Source organism: Mytilus californianus, unplaced genomic scaffold (assembly GCF_021869535.1).
Source record: "Mytilus californianus isolate M0D057914Y unplaced genomic scaffold, xbMytCali1.0.p SCAF_14, whole genome shotgun sequence".
Classification (NCBI taxonomy): Eukaryota; Metazoa; Mollusca; class Bivalvia; order Mytilida; family Mytilidae; genus Mytilus; species Mytilus californianus.
Genome location: NW_026262626.1, coordinates 76,773 through 97,141, shown reverse-complemented (window position 1 = coordinate 97,141; position 20,369 = coordinate 76,773). Strand labels below are relative to the sequence as shown.

Here is a 20,369-nt window from a genome sequence, read left to right as displayed (position 1 = left end):
ATTATTCGGAACTTAAAAACGACTGAAGACTCTAGAGGTCATTAGAACGGAGGAAATGAAAATCACATGTGAGCATGAAGGATAAAACTCAAAATAAGAGAAAATCAGATTCGGCTGTAATTAAATCCCCAAAAAAGAAGAAGACAGAAAAGGATGAATACACAGAAGTTCATTTCAAAGTTGAATTAAAAGATCCCATCACCACATTCTTAGGTAAGATCAAAAAATATACACTGATATATGTGTTGATAAACAGAGGGCAGAGGAATAGGTAGTAATATATCATGTAACTTCATGTATTAGTCCTAGTTGTGTTGACTAAATTCCTGAAAGGGATACTTTCTATGTAAAGAGCAGGTTTTTTTTTTAAATGGCTGCTTTAATTGATTTCCCATAACATTCAAAATAAAATGTTTTGACCTGTAAACATGGTAAATTTTATGTCATATTTAGGACATTTCAAATGAAATGTGTTATTAAATTGTTATAGCCCACTTAGGTGACTTGGTAACACTCCTTTATTCCTATTTCGCTATAACAGATGTACATGTATTAGCTACTGCTGTAAGATATATATTAATTACAAAAAATGTATGTTATTCTTTATTCATGCACATCAGTTACATGAGTTAGTAACAGACTACACGAATGAATTTTATTTTCACAGGACATTCGGTCTGGTAAACAACCTAGCTTTACCAGACCGAATGAAATTTTACCAGACCATTTTTTTTTTACATCTAATTGTATATTATCCGACAAAATACAACAAACTTATGACTTGTTGTGACCTACTCCTCTCCAAAATGCACAAAAACAAAATCATGTGACAAGAGTGTATATTTTGATGAAAGTTGTGCACAATTGCTTGAATGCATTTCAGTGATAGAGAAAAGTAATGTCACATTTTATTGGATTTTGACATGAAAATTATTTGTGAACTAAAAATAATTTAGAGTTTCTGTATAAAATATTTCCTGTTTCTTCTTTCTTTTTCATATATCTTTTGGTTTTCAATTCTAGTGTTTATATTTCATACATGTAGCTGTATTTTGTGACCTGCTTGGATTTTTTTTATTTATTTATTGTATTTGATCGGCAAACCCGGAATTAGCCTTATCCGTTCCCTGAATCTGACCTGGTATTGTCTACATTTCCGATTGATGGCAGCCATTGTTTTTGTCAGTCAGATATGTTTTTTCCCGGATTTATACATTACTTGTTGGCGATTTTTCGACATAAAGCTAGCGGTTGAACAAAATAAACATCGCTGTCATGAATAATAAAGATGAAAATGAATTTTGAGATCGTTTGGGAATTTTGCTAGAATGCTAGAAAAATCCATGAAAAAAACAACACCGGACATACGGAGTGGAATTCAACAAAATTTTAACAGACCGATCCGTTATTCACCAGATTTGTCCGACGGTCCGACAAATTTCGTGTAGTCTGTAGTAATAATCTAAGATTTGATGGATTACTAGATTTGGTTTTAACATATGCTCAAATAAAGTTTTAACAGTCTAAAATTATGAAAGTTCAGCATTTCTAGATTTATTGAGGCCAATGAGGTCATTGTTTTCTTGCTGACGCAGCTCATATGTTGTTGTAATTTTTGTGTTTGTGTGGTGTTTTTTTTATTTATACATGTCTCATGTCTAGATTGCATTGCATAATTATTGATCTGCAAATGTTTAAAATGTTATTGTTTATGTGTTACAATATATTTGCCCTCCTTAATGGGCACCAATTTGGTGAGAAAAAAAAAATCTGTTTCAGAGTCAGATTTAGAGGGTTTTTCAGGGGGCCCGGGCCCCCCCTTTTTGGGGAAAAATTTGGTTGATTATATAGGGAATCACTGAAGCATGACTGGAGCAGGCCCCCTCTTAGGCAGTCAGTGGGTCCCACTTATGAAAAATTCTGGATCCGCCACTGTGTTCTATTTAAACAGCAGTGTTATAAACAATTCTACCTTTGAATATTTCATTTTATATGGTTTTGTAGCTTTAGACAAATTTCATGATGCTGCAGACAAGTTCTTAGATGGAGAAGGTTATGACATTGTAGCAGGATACTGTAGATCATCAGAAGAATGTACAGAAATACTACAACTGTTAGAAGGAGGAAAAAGAAAACCATCAGAGGTACACCTATACTTTAGATTCTTTATGGTAGAATACCATCAGAGGTACACCTATACTTTAGATTCTTTATGATAGAAAACCATCAGAGGTACACCTATACTTTAGATTCTTTATGATAGAATACCATCAGAGGTACACCTATGCTTTAGATTCTTTATGGTAGAATACCATCAGAGGTACACCTATACTTTAGATTCTTTATGATAGAATACCATCAGAGGTACACCTATACTTTAGATTCTTTATGATAGAATACCATCAGAGGTACACCTATACTTTAGATTCTTTATGGTAGAATACCATCAGAGGTACACCTATACTTTAGATTCTTTATGATAGAAAACCATCAGAGGTACACCTATACTTTAGATTCTTTATGATAGAATACCATCAGAGGTACACCTATACTTTAGATTCTTTATGATAGAATACCATCAGAGGTACACCTATACTTTAGATTCTTTATGATAGAATACCATCAGAGGTACACCTATACTTTAGATTCTTTATGATAGAATACCATCAGAGGTACACCTATACTTTAGATTCTTTATGATAGAAAACCATCAGAGGTACACCTATACTTTAGATTCTTTATGATAGAATACCATCAGAGGTACACCTATACTTTAGATTCTTTATGATAGAATACCATCAGAGGTACACCTATACTTTAGATTCTTTATGGTAGAATACCATCAGAGGTACACCTATACTTTAGATTCTTTATGATAGAATACCATCAGAGGTACACCTATACTTTAGATTCTTTATGATAGAATACCATCAGAGGTACACCTATACTTTAGATTCTTTATGATAGAATACCATCAGAGGTACACCTATACTTTAGATTCTTTATGATAGAATACCATCAGAGGTACACCTATACTTTAGATTCTTTATGGTAGAATACCATCAGAGGTACACCTATACTTTAGATTCTTTATGGTAGAATACCATCAGAGGTACACCTATACTTTAGATTCTTTATGATAGAAAACCATCAGAGGTACACCTATACTTTAGATTCTTTATGATAGAATACCATCAGAGGTACACCTATACTTTAGATTCTTTATGGTAGAATACCATCAGAGGTACACCTATACTTTAGATTCTTTATGATAGAAAACCATCAGAGGTACACCTATACTTTAGATTCTTTATGATAGAAAACCATCAGAGGTACACCTATACTTTAGATTCTTTATGATAGAAAACCATCAGAGGTACACCTATACTGTAGATTCTTTATGATAGAAAACCATCAGAGGTACACCTATACTGTAGATTCTTTATGATAGAAAACCATCAGAGGTACACCTATACTTTAGATTCTTTATGATAGAAAACCATCAGAGGTACACCTATACTTTAGATTCTTTATGATAGAAAACCATCAGAGGTACACCTATACTTTAGATTCTTTATGATAGAATACCATCAGAGGTACACCTATGCTTTAGATTCTTTATGATAGAATACCATCAGAGGTACACCTATGCTTTAGATTCTTTATGGTAGAATACCATCAGAGGTACACCTATGCTTAAGATTCTTTATGGTAGAATACCATCAGAGGTACACCTATACTTTAGATTCTTTATGGTAGAATACCATCAGAGGTACACCTATACTTTAGATTCTTTATGGTAGAATACCATCAGAGGTACACCTATACTTTAGATTCTTTATGGTAGAATACCATCAGAGGTACACCTATACTTTAGATTCTTTATGGTAGAATACCATCAGAGGTACACCTATACTTTAGATTCTTTATGATAGAATACCATCAGAGGTACACCTATACTTTAGATTCTTTATGATAGAATACCATCAGAGGTACACCTATACTTTAGATTCTTTATGATAGAATACCATCAGAGGTACACCTATACTTTAGATTCTTTATGATAGAATACCATCAGAGGTACACCTATACTTTGGATTCTTTATGATAGAATACCATCAGAGGTACACCTATACTTTAGATTCTTTATGATAGAATACCATCAGAGGTACACCTATACTTTAGATTCTTTATGATAGAAAACCATCAGAGGTACACCTATACTTTAGATTCTTTATGATAGAATAGAAAATGGAAACGGGGAATGTGTCAAAGAGACAACAACCTGACCAAACAGCAAAAAAACAGCCCAAACCCACCAATGGGTCTTCAATGCAGCGAGAGAATCCCACACCCAGGAGGCGGGCTTCACCTGGCCCCTAAACAATAATGTATTCTAGTTCAGCAAAATGGACACCACACTAAACTCGGAAACATACAAATGAACCAAAATTGAAAAAACACACAAGACTAACAAAGGCTAGAGGTTCCGGACTTGGAACAGGCGCAAAATGCAGCGGGTTAAACATGTTTTGTGAAATCTCAACCCTCCCCCTATACCTCTAGCCAATGTGGAATAAACAAACATACAGCAATACGGACAATAAACTCAGTTGAAAAGAATGAGTCCGATGTTATAATTGGTAACAGAAGAAACTATGCAAAATGTAAATGAAGAACAAAGTAATACTAGCAGTTACTGACATGTCAGCTCCAGACCTCTTAAATTGATCAAAAGATTATGTCTTCATCATATCAAAATCAGCCACAATTTCTCCTGTATCATGCCATCATTAATTATATGAGAAGAACAAAACCCCCTGACTGTAAAATGCCAACAACTGGTTTAAGAATAAATGTGTTTATTTTCGATGCAAAGACCATATCATATGAGTGAAATCAACATTAATTCCAAAACATGCCATCTTTAATGACTTGACAACAGTATCATAATTAAACTGATCGAAAGATTTTTGCAATAGTTTTCATTATCCCCTTTTCCATTTGTAGTTTAAAGATGTGGAAACCATTTCATGAAACACATTTCTAAAATGATTTTGTATGAAGTAATGTGCATTTAGGTCTTTGTCTAACATTCTCCTGTTCATCTATATTTTAAATTTACATTAATTTCATTATTAAAACATTGTCCAAATATAAGGCGGAAAAAGAATTGAGGGTAGATAGGAAGACAGGAAACAACTATATATTTGTTTGGCCTTACAGCCAATTAATTTCAAGTGTAGTTCAATTATGGCTACTTTGTGTTAACTTTGTTTCAAGTTTGGTAAGAAACAATGAAGAGTCACTGCAACATATTTTTCAAAAATGTACATCTATATCCCCCATTAAATATATTTATTCAATTACCAGCATAATGTAGATCAGGTCCTGGTTTTTAATATTACTTCATAATTCTTAGATGGCATAAAAAAATCAAGGCTCGTCCTGAGAAATCATGTGATGTGGATGATATATCCCTTCTTAATATCTAATTTGATCCATATATAATAATAAGGAGATGTGGCATGATTGCCAATGAGACAGCTATCCACATGAGTCCAAATGACGTAGATGTATTAAAGGCCATACAAAAGAATATGTTTGTTTGCCCTAACCCTACCTACCCAGAAAATAGCTGCCTACTCAAAATCTTTTTTTGTCCTGATGTGAAAAAGTTTTATCAGACAATTAAATTTCTCATTGCCGAAAAAAAAAATGCCTACGTACCTTCCCACTGTCTCTACCTTTGGGTAGGGTTTTGGCAAACCAAAATATTTTTAAGTGTTTCCTAAGCAACTTGGGTCACTGTTCAGCAGTGAACAAAACCCATACTGTATATATATAGTCAGCAATAAAAGTTGCATGATAATTATGCCTATATAATAGTTTACAAAATTGTAATAATGGAATTTGTATTTTGTTTTACAGCTACAGTTAATATTTGAAGTTTTAGAATGCATTTTGATTCGTTTGGTTGACGATTTGTCAAAGTATCAGACTGTTGGACATACAATTGTAAAGAAGATATGGGGATCCCATACTGGTTCTTTATACTCCAGTTTGTCACAGAGGAACAAGGCCAGTCAAATCAAAACAACATTAAAACTGTTGTCAGCTATGACCATGCTAGGAGAGACTTCAGCCAGAGCCATCCTTACACAGATTGACTTCAGTAATCCTAACATACAATTGTTGTATTCCAGAAGAGATAGAAAGGTCAGTTTTAATTATGTCGGCAGTATTAAGGTTTAACTTCAGTACTAACATACTGGATTTAGAATTTTAGTATCATGGCATTTTAAACATTTTCACTAGTTGTCATGGTGACAGGCCATGGTGATTTGTAGTGGCAGGATATAAATGGCACAGTGGAATAATCAATGTAAATTGTTGTCATGGTTGTGATATACATGTATAGTGGCTTACTTAAAGTGTAAAATGGTCACCTGTTTCTATATTTACACTGGCATGCCACTAAAATGACTGTGTATTTAGTTACTACATTTACCACCATATAGAGGGGCAAATTCTAAATTCTTTATTTTAGTACTGAAGCTAACATGTTATTGCATTCTTTTGGATAACATTATGAAAAGACAGTTAGAAATATATTTAGAACAAAATAAATAAAATCTTATGGCAAGCTTTAATAACATGAATAACAAGAGTTATTTAGCATGTTTAGCACAGGTTATATATAAAGTAAAGGCATGAAAAGACAATGCATGTTTAATTTTAAGTTCCTAATCCTATTTTGTTACTATATATAGGATTATATATTCATAGATTGTTAATGTACAATACACTAGTTAAGCAATTTGAATTGGTCATTTTTATCTTAACAGCTTAACAGATAAAAAGACTATTAAGTCATGTTCAGTCTATCAGTCAATTTCAGGTGTTCATGATCAGTACTTTTACCTTTACACATCAACAACATATTAATTTCCAAAAAGCTGCTGAATAGTACTGAATTGACTGCAAGTGATTTTATGAAAAGTACTGAATTTACTGCAGTGTCTTAGTCTGAAAAATGACTGAAAGACTCAACATGACTTAATAATTTATTGTTCAGACTTTTCAGCTGATCTCAAGATCAAAATGACTGTTTAAGACTCAAATTCATATACTAATGATAGCAAGAACTTAAATCAACAACAGATTTCTGAGTAATGACAATGACCTGATATCTTCCAATGGCTGTACATTTTACCACATTTGTGTTGTTCTGTGAGACTTTGACTTTTATACATACAGTCTTTATTAATTTAATGAATACAATGAGATGTCGGTATAATTATATGTCAATGAGGCAGTAGCCTAACAACACGATAAGACCGAGTAAACTTGATATGCATAAATATAAGATAGACATGATATGAAGATGACATGATAGATGTACCAAAACCATGTAGCAGATTTTCCAGAAATTTAAAAATCATTGTACTAGTTGTCTGGTCATATTAGATATATTTAATATCTTTAAGTTTTATTTTTTCAGGATCCCCAAGATGTACGGACTTGTATGATTCATTTTGTTCTGGGTTTTATGTTGTCAGGAAGTGATAGCATTATAAGACAGCTCATGGATTTGAAAGGTAGATATTAAAGTTATCTGTATAATGAAAAAATATAAGAAAATACCAACAGGGGCTGATTGTGGGAGGGGGCAATAAACTGAAGGACAGAAACCACCATGGTAACAGAAATTAACACACAAAAATAAAAAATTGAAAATAATAAAGGTGACAGAAAACCAGTGATGAAATCTGGTGCTCTGGAGAGGTATAAAGTAGCTTTTTCTCCAATATATATAGTGACACCTGTCATGTACATGTGTAAAATGTACAAGGTTATTAGAAATACTATAAAGTTAGAATGTTGTTCTATTTTTTTTTGTAATTGCAAAAATTGTGACTGGATAGGTTTCGCAAAAATAAATGGAACAAAACCCTATGGTACTGACTTGAATTCTAAATCTTCCAAGGTTTATCACTACCTTTGATAATTCAAACAAAATAGTGCAGTGAAGTATCATTCTTTAGATCCTATCCAGTCAATGTCATGCAATTTATTGATGATATGCTATACTTAGATATTCAAATTACAATGTGATGTGCATTTGAATTACCATACTTGTCAAGAAAACATTTTCTATATTGAAAATTACATAAGTCATTCATGGTGTATGAATCTTGCTATAAAAATAGACTCTACTGCAAATGACAATCTTGAACAAAGGAAGAAAGCTTCAACTCAAATTTATAATTTGCCTATCTAAATACACTTCAATGTTTCATTTTAAATTCACAAAATTGCAAAATAAAATCAATCTGTACCCTTCAGTGCTCACAAACACTTTGAATAATGTACTGGATATGGATGTTGGGGTCACAAACAATTACATCAGCAATATTTTGTCACCAGCTGGGGGGAAAATATATCATTTTTTTATTCCCTTAGGTACAATTTGAACATGTGTGAAGCGATGAATTTGTCAATTAAAGTTTGATATATAAGATAGTTTAAGACTATGTATTTGTATATATATAAAATTGACAATCAGCAATTTCTGCATTTTAGATTTTTCTGGAGGCTTGTTTAGTGGTTTGTGTTATGACAACATAGAAACAGTACAGCTTGTTCTTAATACATTACTGGAGAAGGTAAAGATGTAATAACAAATTTAGTATACACTATCTTAAACTACTTGTTAAAGAAGATAGGTCCAAAATATTTCTTGAAGCATTAACAAAAAAGTTTTTAAAAGTCACATTTCAGAAACAGATGCTTACATGTACTTGGAGAAAAAATGTAGTATATAGTTCTAAATGAGTAATCCAATTAATTTTTACTGTCAACTCAGTCATCTTTTTCAATTCAGGGATTCGAAATGGATATCAGTGGTGTAATCTCCAGGTCTTTTTGGATTTATAAATCAAAGGTTCACTTCAAAATGTGAAAGGTCATGCTTTAGAAATTACTCTCAGGAGTACTAATGGAAAGTCCATGTCTTGGATTTCAAATATTACAGTCAAAAGGTTATGTACATAGGACATCTGTAAAATTCAGTTCATTGCCATTAAGTGGCATGAGTTAGATGTGACCATGCCTGATGATGTTTAGAACTCATTGTTTGCAGACCTCGGGAAGACAGTATTTGATTCAATATTATGTCTTATCTGGCATGTGATTTGATTTGATTTTTGGTGTTTTAATGCCACTTTTAAGCACCGCTTTTTGGCTATTTCTTGACGGCCAGTTTTTATTGGTTGAGGAAGCTGGAGTGCCTGGAGAAAACCACGACCTTCGATAGGAAAACTGACAATCCTAGTCAATTAAGTTTGAAGTCGAGTGCACCCGCATGAGGGGGTTCGAACTCACAACCTCAGTGTTGACTGGCTAGTGATTACAGTAGTAACTACTTAAACCACTCGGCCACCGAGGCCCTATATCTGGCATGTGAAATTTGTTCACCCTACTGCTCAGCAAGCCTTACATTTAAATATTTGTTCTTGTTCTAGGAAATATTATATTGAACTGAATGAAGGATGGAATCTATATGTTGATAATAGTGCTTCATTTGTTTACATGTATTTGGCTATATTACAGGTGATACAAAATCCAGTGATTAGTAAGACACAGAAAGTGAGAATATTCACTGAAGAAAATATGAAACATTTAGGAAATCTGTATCACTGGAAAGGTATACAAGAATGGAGGAAATATGGCAAGCATGATAAGCAAGATGATACTATGGAGGTAAGGATATATCTAAAAATGTAATGGTCCAGTACCATTAGAAATTCACCTTTTTTCTCATAAATAACTTTTAACAGGAAAAATTTTTGGAAATATTCTTTTAACACAAAAAGGATTACCGAAAAATAGGTCTAGGACCATAGACTCAGACTTTAACTCCTCTTAAATACAATGAAAAGTGGGTTATTAGTATAGTGTGCCGATTTTTGCTTGAAATTTTATGGGTACGAGCCCCTGTAACCGTCACTTATGAATCTATTTCCTAGGAAATAGAAATTTCCTATTAATCCAAAAATTATTGTCATATTTTGCTGTTTTGAGGTAAACAGAAAAAGAGATTTGTCAAATGAACCAACAATATCGTCATTCTGTCCATTAATTCAAAATCTCTTGGACTCTTGCTCAAGCTGAACTGATCTTGGATTTATGTCACCTGAAATCAACAAGTTACACTGCATTGAAGGGGATTATAGAAATTGATTATAGAATTACTAAATCTTTTTTATTCCCTTAAAAGAAATTTTATGTCCAAAGAAAGCTTTGCTATTACTTTATCTGAAAATGATCAGTTTTCTAAAATCAAGGGTGTCATAAAGTGATGACAACATGTCCACGCACGGGTATCTTCCCATGACACGGTATAAGAAAAAATAATCAAGATTTCAAAGCCTCAATTCGATCAAACAAAACCAAGTTTTAGAAAATAAAATAACAGTATTTTTATGAAGATAATAGCAGTATGTCGATTTTCACAGTGAGTCCGTTATTGCATAAAATGCAAAGCGACAGTAACTGGTAACTGTCGGTTACTGGTCCTTGACCAGTATATTTCTAAAAATGAAAATCTCGAAAATGTTTAGAAAATTAGTATCAGATCTTGAGTAAGAGACTATTTCATCATTTATATTTTTTTGTCTTGCCTATGATGATTGGGAGCATGATGTTTTCCAGTTTATGTGTCAGCCTGTTGGTCAGTCCTATATCAGGTTAAATTTTTTATTAAGGTAGTTGACCATGAAGTTGAGGTCACATCAACTAGAAACTTAGTACACAAGTTTATTATGATGTGAACATTTAACAAATATGACAAATTAGGGTTTTGGCCCAGATTTAGCAGTTAACTCAACAGGTTTTATGGACACATATTCTTGTATTTAAAAAGGTTTTAAGAGATTCAGAAAATTTGTTTCCCATTTCAAAATTGTCTTACAACTAAACCCATCAATCAGTATGCATCATTTGGTCATTTTCTATTCAAATCCTTGCTACACTGTAAATTATTACATCTCCATGCATGTTTTTCAGGTAGAGGAGACTGATAATTTAGAAGAAAAGCAGATGGCATCTGAGATGGTTCACCAAGTACTGATAGAACTTTGTACTTCGTATAAATATGGAATTATTTTCTTTGATAAATCTTTCGGAACATCTCAGAAGTAAGATAACAGCAGTTTGAATATCATTCTGTATTATACTGGAGTGAAATATCCCTGCTAATCCTGCAATTTGAAGTTTATGTGATACTTGTAGTAAAAGCTTTATCTTTAAGACTGTCAAAGTAAATTCATTCATAATCAGAAAGGTAGACTAGACAGTTTAGTTTGTGCATTCTTGATAATATTTTAATCAAGTAAACCTTTTATTATGAGCAGTTAAAGTTATAAATACTTGTTTAATATGCCTTGAAAAAGTAGTGTTGTCAAATTGAACAGTTTTTACTAACCGGTTACTCAGACAATCTTTTGACCGATTAACCGGATAACCGATAGTTTAAATTGATGCTTTAAAGCTCTTCAGTGCTCTACTACAAATGCACGGTTTTATAATAAGATGAATTGAAGTTTATGGTTTGACATTATAAGGCTTGGCTTTGAGCAGTCCTGATAAAGTTTTATTTTTGATAATCCAATACTATCATATCTACTATGGCATTTGTGATAACTAAGCTTCAGATTGAGAAGATGAAAATCGTCTTAATATCATTGGATTAACAATGTCTATAACCGGTGATTGTTTCATTTTCTCTGGAGTCCCAGAAAAATTGTGCTGTGGGGTGTTTCAATTTGAGTTCATTAAGCTTGCTACTTGTACCACACAGTAATATTATACATTAATTCCATTCACATAATTTGCGTTTTACCATTTTTGAATGGGCATTTATATCAAATCTATTAAAGTTGAAAAAAAAGGTCTGGTTGGCATTTTTGATATTTGATATTTTGTCCTTTCGACAGTTAACTGGTTAACCGATTAACCATTGACAACACTACATTGAAGTCAGTGGTCTTATATCTTGAACTATCCAACTTAATATCTCTCATCTTACAGGTCTAAACATCATTCTAGAAAAGTAGTAAAAATGTAAAATTTGATGATAAAACATAAGGAACATAATTAAATGTCTGCCTGTATAATTGATTTAGGGCTGTTCTATTTAAACAAACATGACACCCAGGGAAGGCACTTTCAAAATAGAATGACAACCTATAGAGGCAAATAATAAATTTCTGTTTCATTTTCACTGTACTTGACATCCACCCATAGTTTAAATTTCAAAGTGCCTTCCCTAGGTCTCATGTATGTTTTAATTGTACTACCCTGAAACTGGAAAAAAATCGATTTCTACCACCAATGGCCTTAACACTTACCATGCTGAATTGTTTTCAGAAAAAGTCTAATTTTCGTTTATTTGCAAAAATATGCAAAGTTAGTCATCAGGTGCAAAAAGCGTCATTTTTGACGATTTTTCGTCCTTTTTCTTGACCCCAAAGACCGAGGGATGCTGATATAGGTATCCAGCTGTAGTCTGCATGTACAGTGGACCCCAGTAAACACATTAACCCCAACAGTTCTTAGGTTGGAGTGAAACTAATCTGGGAACACCAGTCTAAAGAAGGTCATTTGGACAAAAAATACGGAATTTCACGATTTTTATCCGATTTTGGACTTCAACTGGACCTGAAACCGGAAGTAGTCGTTTCCTCTGCGTGTTTCGATAATAATTATGATCAGTAGATATATGCCTGCGGGTTTACACTATTTTTGAAAGTTTTAGGCCTCTGAACTTCCTGTGTAAGACACAGAAGGGAAGCCCACCCCTCCAGAAAAACCAGTTTTATCCGATTTCAATTTTCCAAGTTCGTATTTGAGCTCAAAATGCAACTTAAACATGAGAAACATGACAATAGATAGCCTCAGGTTGAGGGAACATGCATCAATTTCGAAATAAGTATCATAAAATCATAAAGTTGACCTCTAAAAGTATGGAGAGCCATTGGAGCCAAATAACGGTGGTTTGGGTCATCCCGTCATATGACGGGCTCAGCATGGTAAGGGTTAAAATCTGTTCCCCCTTAAACTACATGAACTATGAAAAGTAATTGTAAAATACATAGTAAAAAATTTGAAGTAATTATCTAAATCCTAATATTTCAACTGAATGTAACACTAGAGAAAGCTTTTGGAAGATATGTTTTATAGGACATATGAATATACAAAAAAATGGCATACATGAATAAAGCATCAGGAATACATCTGTTTATCTTAAGTTAGTTTAATGCTTTTTTTCTTTCAGAAGCCAGAATCATGTTATAACAGCCTTTTTAACATCACTGACAAAAGTGATAGAAACTCCATTAATACAAGAATTGGTTGTAGACTCACTGGTGGCTTGCCCTGATCAGTTACAATATTATCTTCCTTCATTACACAGTTCTGTTACACCTAGACTTTCAAAAAAGTGGATTACAACAATGGACTTTCTTATGAAGGTATGATAGATTTGTATCCTTTTTGATAATAAACCATATTCCTGTGCTCTAAGTACTGTATTGATATATTATTGTAGACACTTATCAACACAGAAATTGCTTTTGTTCAGAGAAGTCTAGTAGAAATGCAGTGAAACATTTTTAGACTTGTCCCTGTCCAAATCAGAAACCTGTTTATACCAAACCCTGTGAAAATCAGAATCCTGATTAGAATGAATCTTTTACAAATCAGAAACCTATCTAGACTGAACCTTTTACAAATCAGAAACCTGTTTAGACTGAACCCTGTACAAATCAGAAACCGATCTAGACTGAACATTGTAAAAGTCAGAAACCGATCTAGACAGAACAATTGTATAAATCAGAAATCTGTCTAGAAGGAATATTTGTACAAATCAGAAACCTGTCTAGACTGAACATTGTAAAAATCAGAAACCGATGTAGACTGAACCTTGTACAAATCAGAAACCGATCTAGACTGAACATTGTACAAGTCAGAAACCGATCAAGACTGAACATTGTACAAGTCAGAAACCGATCTAGACTGAACATTGTACAAATCAGAAATCTGTCTAGACCAAACAATTGTATAAATCAGAAATCTGTCTAGAAGGAATATTTGTACAAATCAGAAACCTGTCTTGACTGAACCTTGTACAAATCAGAAACCGATCTAGACTGAACATTGTACAAATCAGAAACTGATCTAGACTGAACATTGTACAAGTCAGAAACCGATCTAGACTGAACATTGTACAAATCAGAAATCTGTGCAGACAGAAAAATTGTACAAATCAGAAACCTGTCTAGACTGAATCTTGTACAAATCAGAAACCGATCTAGACAGAACAATTGTATAAATCAGAAACCTGTCTAGAAGGAACTTTTGAACAAATCAGAAACATGTCTAGACTGAACATTGTACAAATCAGAATACAAGTTTCACTAACAAATAATGTTCAATGACACAAAAATAAAAGATGAAATCATTTTTCTGTGGATGCTGTTCAATAATTTAATTTAGAAGATGAAACATAACTATTTGTTTTAAGGAGGAGTCAAACCATATTCTATACTCTTTATACAATTTCATATACATTTCAAGATTTTTAGATTATTTTATTTTTAGATTTTATTACTTTCATTCTGATCAACTTTTTATTCTAATCACATTAGTTTTACCTAAACTATTATTATTATGTTAACAGATTTACAGTTACCAGCCTGAGAATTTTGGTTTGACAAAGATAAGGGAGGTAATGCCTGTAAGAAAGATGGTCACAGTACTGTTAACAACACTACTCCCGCCATCACAGATATTTCACACGGTTATTCAAGGATTAAAGGTAATAGATAAAAGACTGTGTCTACCTCAATAAATGTTGACAACAGGTTAAAAAAGAACTCTTTTGGTGAATAAATTTGATTCTGTATGTTCTATCTGCATCTTTTTTCTCCCTTTTAATAGAGTGTAAAAAATGTAAATTTGAATTGATGGTTCACCTATTAAGAAGCAATTCAAGCAAACTTAACTGTGTTGTACTAAATACAAACTCTGATTGTTTAGATGTAATGTTCTACAATAAAGACGATAGCTGAAAATGTTGCAAAAAAATACTTTATGTTAGAAATTGATCATTTTTATGTAGAGTTCACCAGAAAAAAATGTACAACTTTTAATTAAAAAAAAACAATTTGAATTGCAAATTTAATATTTAAGTTTTGATCTTTGTAATCCTGAACAAAAGAAAATGTATCAATTTCATTAAATGGGAAACCACAAAAATGGAAAGTAAAAGAAAATTCATTAAAATTTAGTATTATTCTGACAATATCAGGGAAACTTCAGAGTGATTATACAGAAAGAATTCATAATGAGGAACTTAAAATTCCATTATTATTCTCAGATAGGAAAATGGCTTGATTATTTGGTAGAACATTTAGTTACATGGAACAAAAATAAATAATACACAAGAAAAACTACTATTTTATGACCCTGCATATAACCCAACTTTTGTGTATCATAAACCTCCATGAATATTTAAAGTGAAAAAAATTAAAAACATTAAAAAATTAAAAAAATTTTACTACACAGGTGATAAAGGGGATCCAATGGGTACCTGCCACATTTATCCAGGTTTTTTATTATCACTCTCCTTATATTCATACCTTTTCACATATTGAATGAAATTTTAAATGCATGAAACTGTTTAATATACTTCTTCTGATTAAATTTTTGGTATATTTGATTTTTATAGGTCACTAATCTGCCGTATTTTGTTGCAATTCTAGTACAGTATATATTTTTTTTTCTTCTTCAGCATAAAGATTTAGTAGTCAGACACGTTGTTCTGGATTTTCTTAAGATAGTTCTACAGAGGTCTACAGCCTTACTCAAACTTCTGTCTGGTCCTGAAGGATCAACCTTAATGTCTTTGTACAGTCAGGAAGATTGGCTAAATGTGATTGAGGGAATGAGAAAGGAAATTTCTAAGGTATGAAAATTTTCAGATCAAAAACAAATTCACACAAATTACAGAAATAAGGATAACAATTTTGAACACAAATTGTCTAAAAAATATAAATAAGCTTTATTTTGAGTCAGCATAGTATACAAACAAAAACATAACATAAGCTTTATTAAGCTTTTAACCAACATTAAAATTGTGCCATTTGGATAAACCACAGTGAATTCAGTACAATTTATCTGTGTTCATTTAGACATGCCTGATTTGATGAAAGATAGTTCAAGTTTGTTTTAGCATATTTCAGCCACCACACAATTTACCAGATGAAGGTTATACAGTTTTTGACTTTCTTTGGAAAATTTCTCATACATGTGGGATTTTTTACACTTCTGTATATCTATTGTGACTAGTCATGCATGAAAATTAACACAATGGGCAAAATTGTTCTTATTTTAACTTGTAGCAACATGTGGTACTTATATGAAATAATGCCCTAATATTTTACTTTCTGTAAATACAGTGAACCACTGTTTCATATATGTCCTGGAATGATATAATTCATAAAAACAGTTTTAAATTTTAATAGTATTTTGATAATATTTAGGCTATACCAGATGTGCCATCATTGTTCCAATGTTGGGATAAACTTGTCACACAAATGAAAGGCAAAGAACCAAAGTTAGAAGATGATGCTGCATTAGGTTTGTAGTGGATGTACAATTCCTAATAGCAAAGACATTTTGGAAGAAATAAATTATTCAGTTGAACGGCAAACGCCTGAATCTGACAGATAGAGGTCAATTTGTCGACAAAAAAAGTACCCGTATGTAAAATGTTTACGCCCACAAACAGCGCCACCTATAATTTTTTCTACGGCGTCTTTGAGAACGATGTTCCGTTCTGTAGTAAATTAAAACATTAAATTAACTAAAACATAGAAAAGTAAGTGTATAAAACTAATTAAAAGATATATTTGCACATGACTGGTTATGCATGATACGCTGGCAATGTGCGCAATGTCCTTTAATCCAAGATTCAAAATTAGTTTGTTTCCTATGTCAAAATGGCTGATTCCATTGTTTACATTTTTCCATCGATTTGAGAGCTGACACAAATTCGTATCCAATCATTAATTTGCATATTATGTACTGTGTAGGGTCGCTTATCCAATGGGATTTACTGTTATAAAGTGGCTATACGTTACCAGCCATCGTTACAACAGTGCCATGTGTTTTGTGTGTATAGCTCAGGAATGATGTGTATTCAATATTTACGGTAAATAATCAATGTTATGTTCATTATATTTCCATGCATACACAAATCATAACAGCAAATGCATTTTTTATAGAACTTACTAGGTAAACAGACATGTTTAACTGTCTGCTTTAGCAAACATTCGTGTAAATAAACCCGATGGGTCGTTTTGAATATTCAAGCACAGCACTGTCAGCAGACAAACACGTGGTAGATTATTGATGTTTGTTTACCTAAATTGCACGCTGTTATCGTGTTATTATTGTTTAACAGCAGATAAAATTAATTTTACAATTGCATTTAACTACTTTCAAGAGTTATATAATACACCTTGCCTAAGAAATAGGTCTAGCTAGGTCCATGGACCTCCTTTACTAGGTCCTTAAAAAAAGAGGCTGTAATAATGTACATGATGTAAATTACCATATTTACATTCCAGCATTTTTTTTGCATTTGATATATTTCATATACATGTACATGTATGTACATAGAGAACAATAGAGTAAATGAACATACATGGGTTTAATTCCCACCCTAGGTATTAATTTTAATACTCATTAGAGGTTGGAGCAAATAGGGCAGATTGCAATCGATCATAATGTAGTGTCTAAAAATGCTGATTGATGTGGCCAAGTCCTCAACAACCTTTTTTCTAAGTATACAGCAGCTCCTTTAAGGATTAGTAAGGGAACACTTTACATATAGTCCAGTGGCTAAGTCCTGTCTTTTTTGTCAGTATTATTTCCTTATTTATATTATTATATTTCTTATATTCTCTTGTACATGTAGTAAGCTAAAAAGCTATCATTACTCTTTTTCCTCATCTGCCTGATAACAATGAAATGTATTCATTGTTGATGTCTGTAAAGTGACTTATAATTTAACTGCTAACAGACATTTGGACTCTGGTGGATAGTTTCTATACTGTTATCTCATTGGCAATCATACCACATCTCTTTATTTTAGTACAGGTTAAGTATTTAAAGTAAGTGACTAACAAACATTAAATCATTTGAAAGAAAAATTCTGCAATGATTTCAGTTTACATATATCAACAATAAGATTTGGTTGTATAAATTGTGTCATTATGTTTATAATGACCACTGTAATTGTGAACTGCCATGACTGTCTTGTACAAAATATATTTGAATAAGTTCCCTAATGAATAGTATATAGATGTTTAAAAAAACAAATGTATGTACTAGTTCCAGATCTATCAATTCAAAAATAATTGATGTTTTTTTTAATTAATTGAATAATAACAACTTATTGCAATACTCATGATGATCATGATATTAAAATACAAACTAGCATTCTTATATGTGATACATATATAACTTAATGCAGCTTATTCTGAAATTGTAAGGTATGTCATAAAAAAGAGATTTTTTTGTAAAAGTTACCAAAATTGTCTGTATTTCAACCACATTTAGGCCTAGGAACCTTAAATTTTTAAGTGTAGAGGTTGACAAGTCATGACTGTAAATTCAGATATTATCATGAGGTTTTTATTAAAGTAAATAATGCGATTAAATTGATTATCTCAATAAAAAGAACTCTCATTCTGATTTGATACTATGAGATTTTTTCTGATATCAGAAAAATAAATATCTCATTGTTGTCCATTCTTCAAAAAATTTCTGAACATACTGTACATGTATTTAAGTCAGCTTTGTTTTTGTCTGAGACTACTATAACATGGGAAGTGACCAATCTCTATGTTAATTGTTATAGTAGTCTCAGGTTTTTGTTTTGTAGTTCAATTGACTATGCATTTTAGAGCAGTTAAATATGAATTTGGATTAAATTTGAAGTTGATTCAGTATATTTTATGACATAATAACACTCTTTTATTTAAACAAAGCATTTTCAGACTTTATTTACAGACCAGCTTAGCTAATCATTCATTATTCAATCAATAATTTAATTAAAAGACTCAACAGTTGTTTGTAGGACTTATGAATTCAAATATAAGGGAAAAAAATCAAAACTTGAAGTAATACATGCAATAGGAATTATGAGAACTGTATGATATCAGATTGCAATACAGCTTTTTGTTCAGTTTTCTTTGTGTTGATTATAATGTTTTTAAATCCCTTTCTGGCTTTTTGGATGTTCAGATTTTTTCTCTTGATTAAGAGCGAGCAACGGAACTTGTACATCTTATATAGTTTCTTATCTCGGGGGTGGATCAAGCAAATTTTCAAAGAGGAGGGGGGCATGTATTGTCTACATTTTCTTTTTTTCCATATTGTATTTTAATGTAATGCAAAGTTAAATTCTATTGTAACACAAGTTCTGCTGACAAATGGCTGATAAACCCCTCTTGTATGTAATTATTTGGCATGAAATGAAATATGTTTTTTCTGTATATGGAAATTAGGAATAATCCACCCTCTCTTTATAAAAGACCTGGATCTGCTTAAAAGTTCTTGCTTTTCTCAGAATTTTCCATTGTTACATCAGGAATAAAGGCTACCAATAATCATGCTTGACAATCATTGAGGTCACACATAAAGAACCCATCTCTTTGCAGATCATAGTAGAAAAACAAAGATACAATGTAGTTGGTAACATAAATGTATTTAAAAATATCAAGAGAAACATTTCCATACAGAATCTCTGTCAATAAGTTATTTTTCCACTCTTAACAGTGAAATCTTAAATATGTAAATTGATCGGCAAGCCTCACATCTTGAAAAATAAAATGTCTGTAGGAAAGAACTATTGTTTCACAATTGATGCTGTGTTAGAATTTATAATATCACTCTTTTTTCTCCATATGATCAGCATAAAAAGTGACAAGTTCTTCAGTCTAAATAACTTTGTTAAATCTCATTTCTGATGGAACATTTTCAGTGCACCAGATTAACAACTTTCTATGTTAGATACTTATTTAAATATAAAAATTCAAGTCTAATTTTAGAGTGAAATTTTAATATATTTAAACAAACTGTTCTAAACAACCAACATGTACAAACGCTGAGTTTATTTTCATATCCTTTCTAAGAATATTGATACAAAGAAAGTAAAACAAAGACTCGTATCATTCCATCTACCAAAAGGGTGTTTGAGAATATACAAATAAGTCCAAGTTTCAGAGAAAAGTCAG

At 32.0% G+C, this 20,369-nt stretch overlaps 1 protein-coding gene across 1 annotated transcript in view; it reads left to right on the top strand.

Annotated features, from left to right (window-relative positions):
- The first annotated feature begins 16 nt into the window (after positions 1-16).
- LOC127723966 (nucleolar pre-ribosomal-associated protein 1-like) overlaps positions 17-20,369 on the top strand; it is a 73,903-nt gene continuing 53,550 nt past the window's right edge. Inside the window, exons 1-11 of the mRNA XM_052230676.1 lie at positions 17-213; positions 2,005-2,144; positions 5,932-6,219; positions 7,505-7,601; positions 8,587-8,669; positions 9,616-9,765; positions 11,071-11,201; positions 13,340-13,535; positions 14,744-14,881; positions 15,857-16,030; positions 16,608-16,704. Coding sequence (XP_052086636.1) covers positions 75-213; positions 2,005-2,144; positions 5,932-6,219; positions 7,505-7,601; positions 8,587-8,669; positions 9,616-9,765; positions 11,071-11,201; positions 13,340-13,535; positions 14,744-14,881; positions 15,857-16,030; positions 16,608-16,704 — 1,633 coding nt within the window. The 5' untranslated portion in view covers positions 17-74. The remainder of the gene's footprint in view (positions 214-2,004; positions 2,145-5,931; positions 6,220-7,504; positions 7,602-8,586; positions 8,670-9,615; positions 9,766-11,070; positions 11,202-13,339; positions 13,536-14,743; positions 14,882-15,856; positions 16,031-16,607; positions 16,705-20,369) is intronic.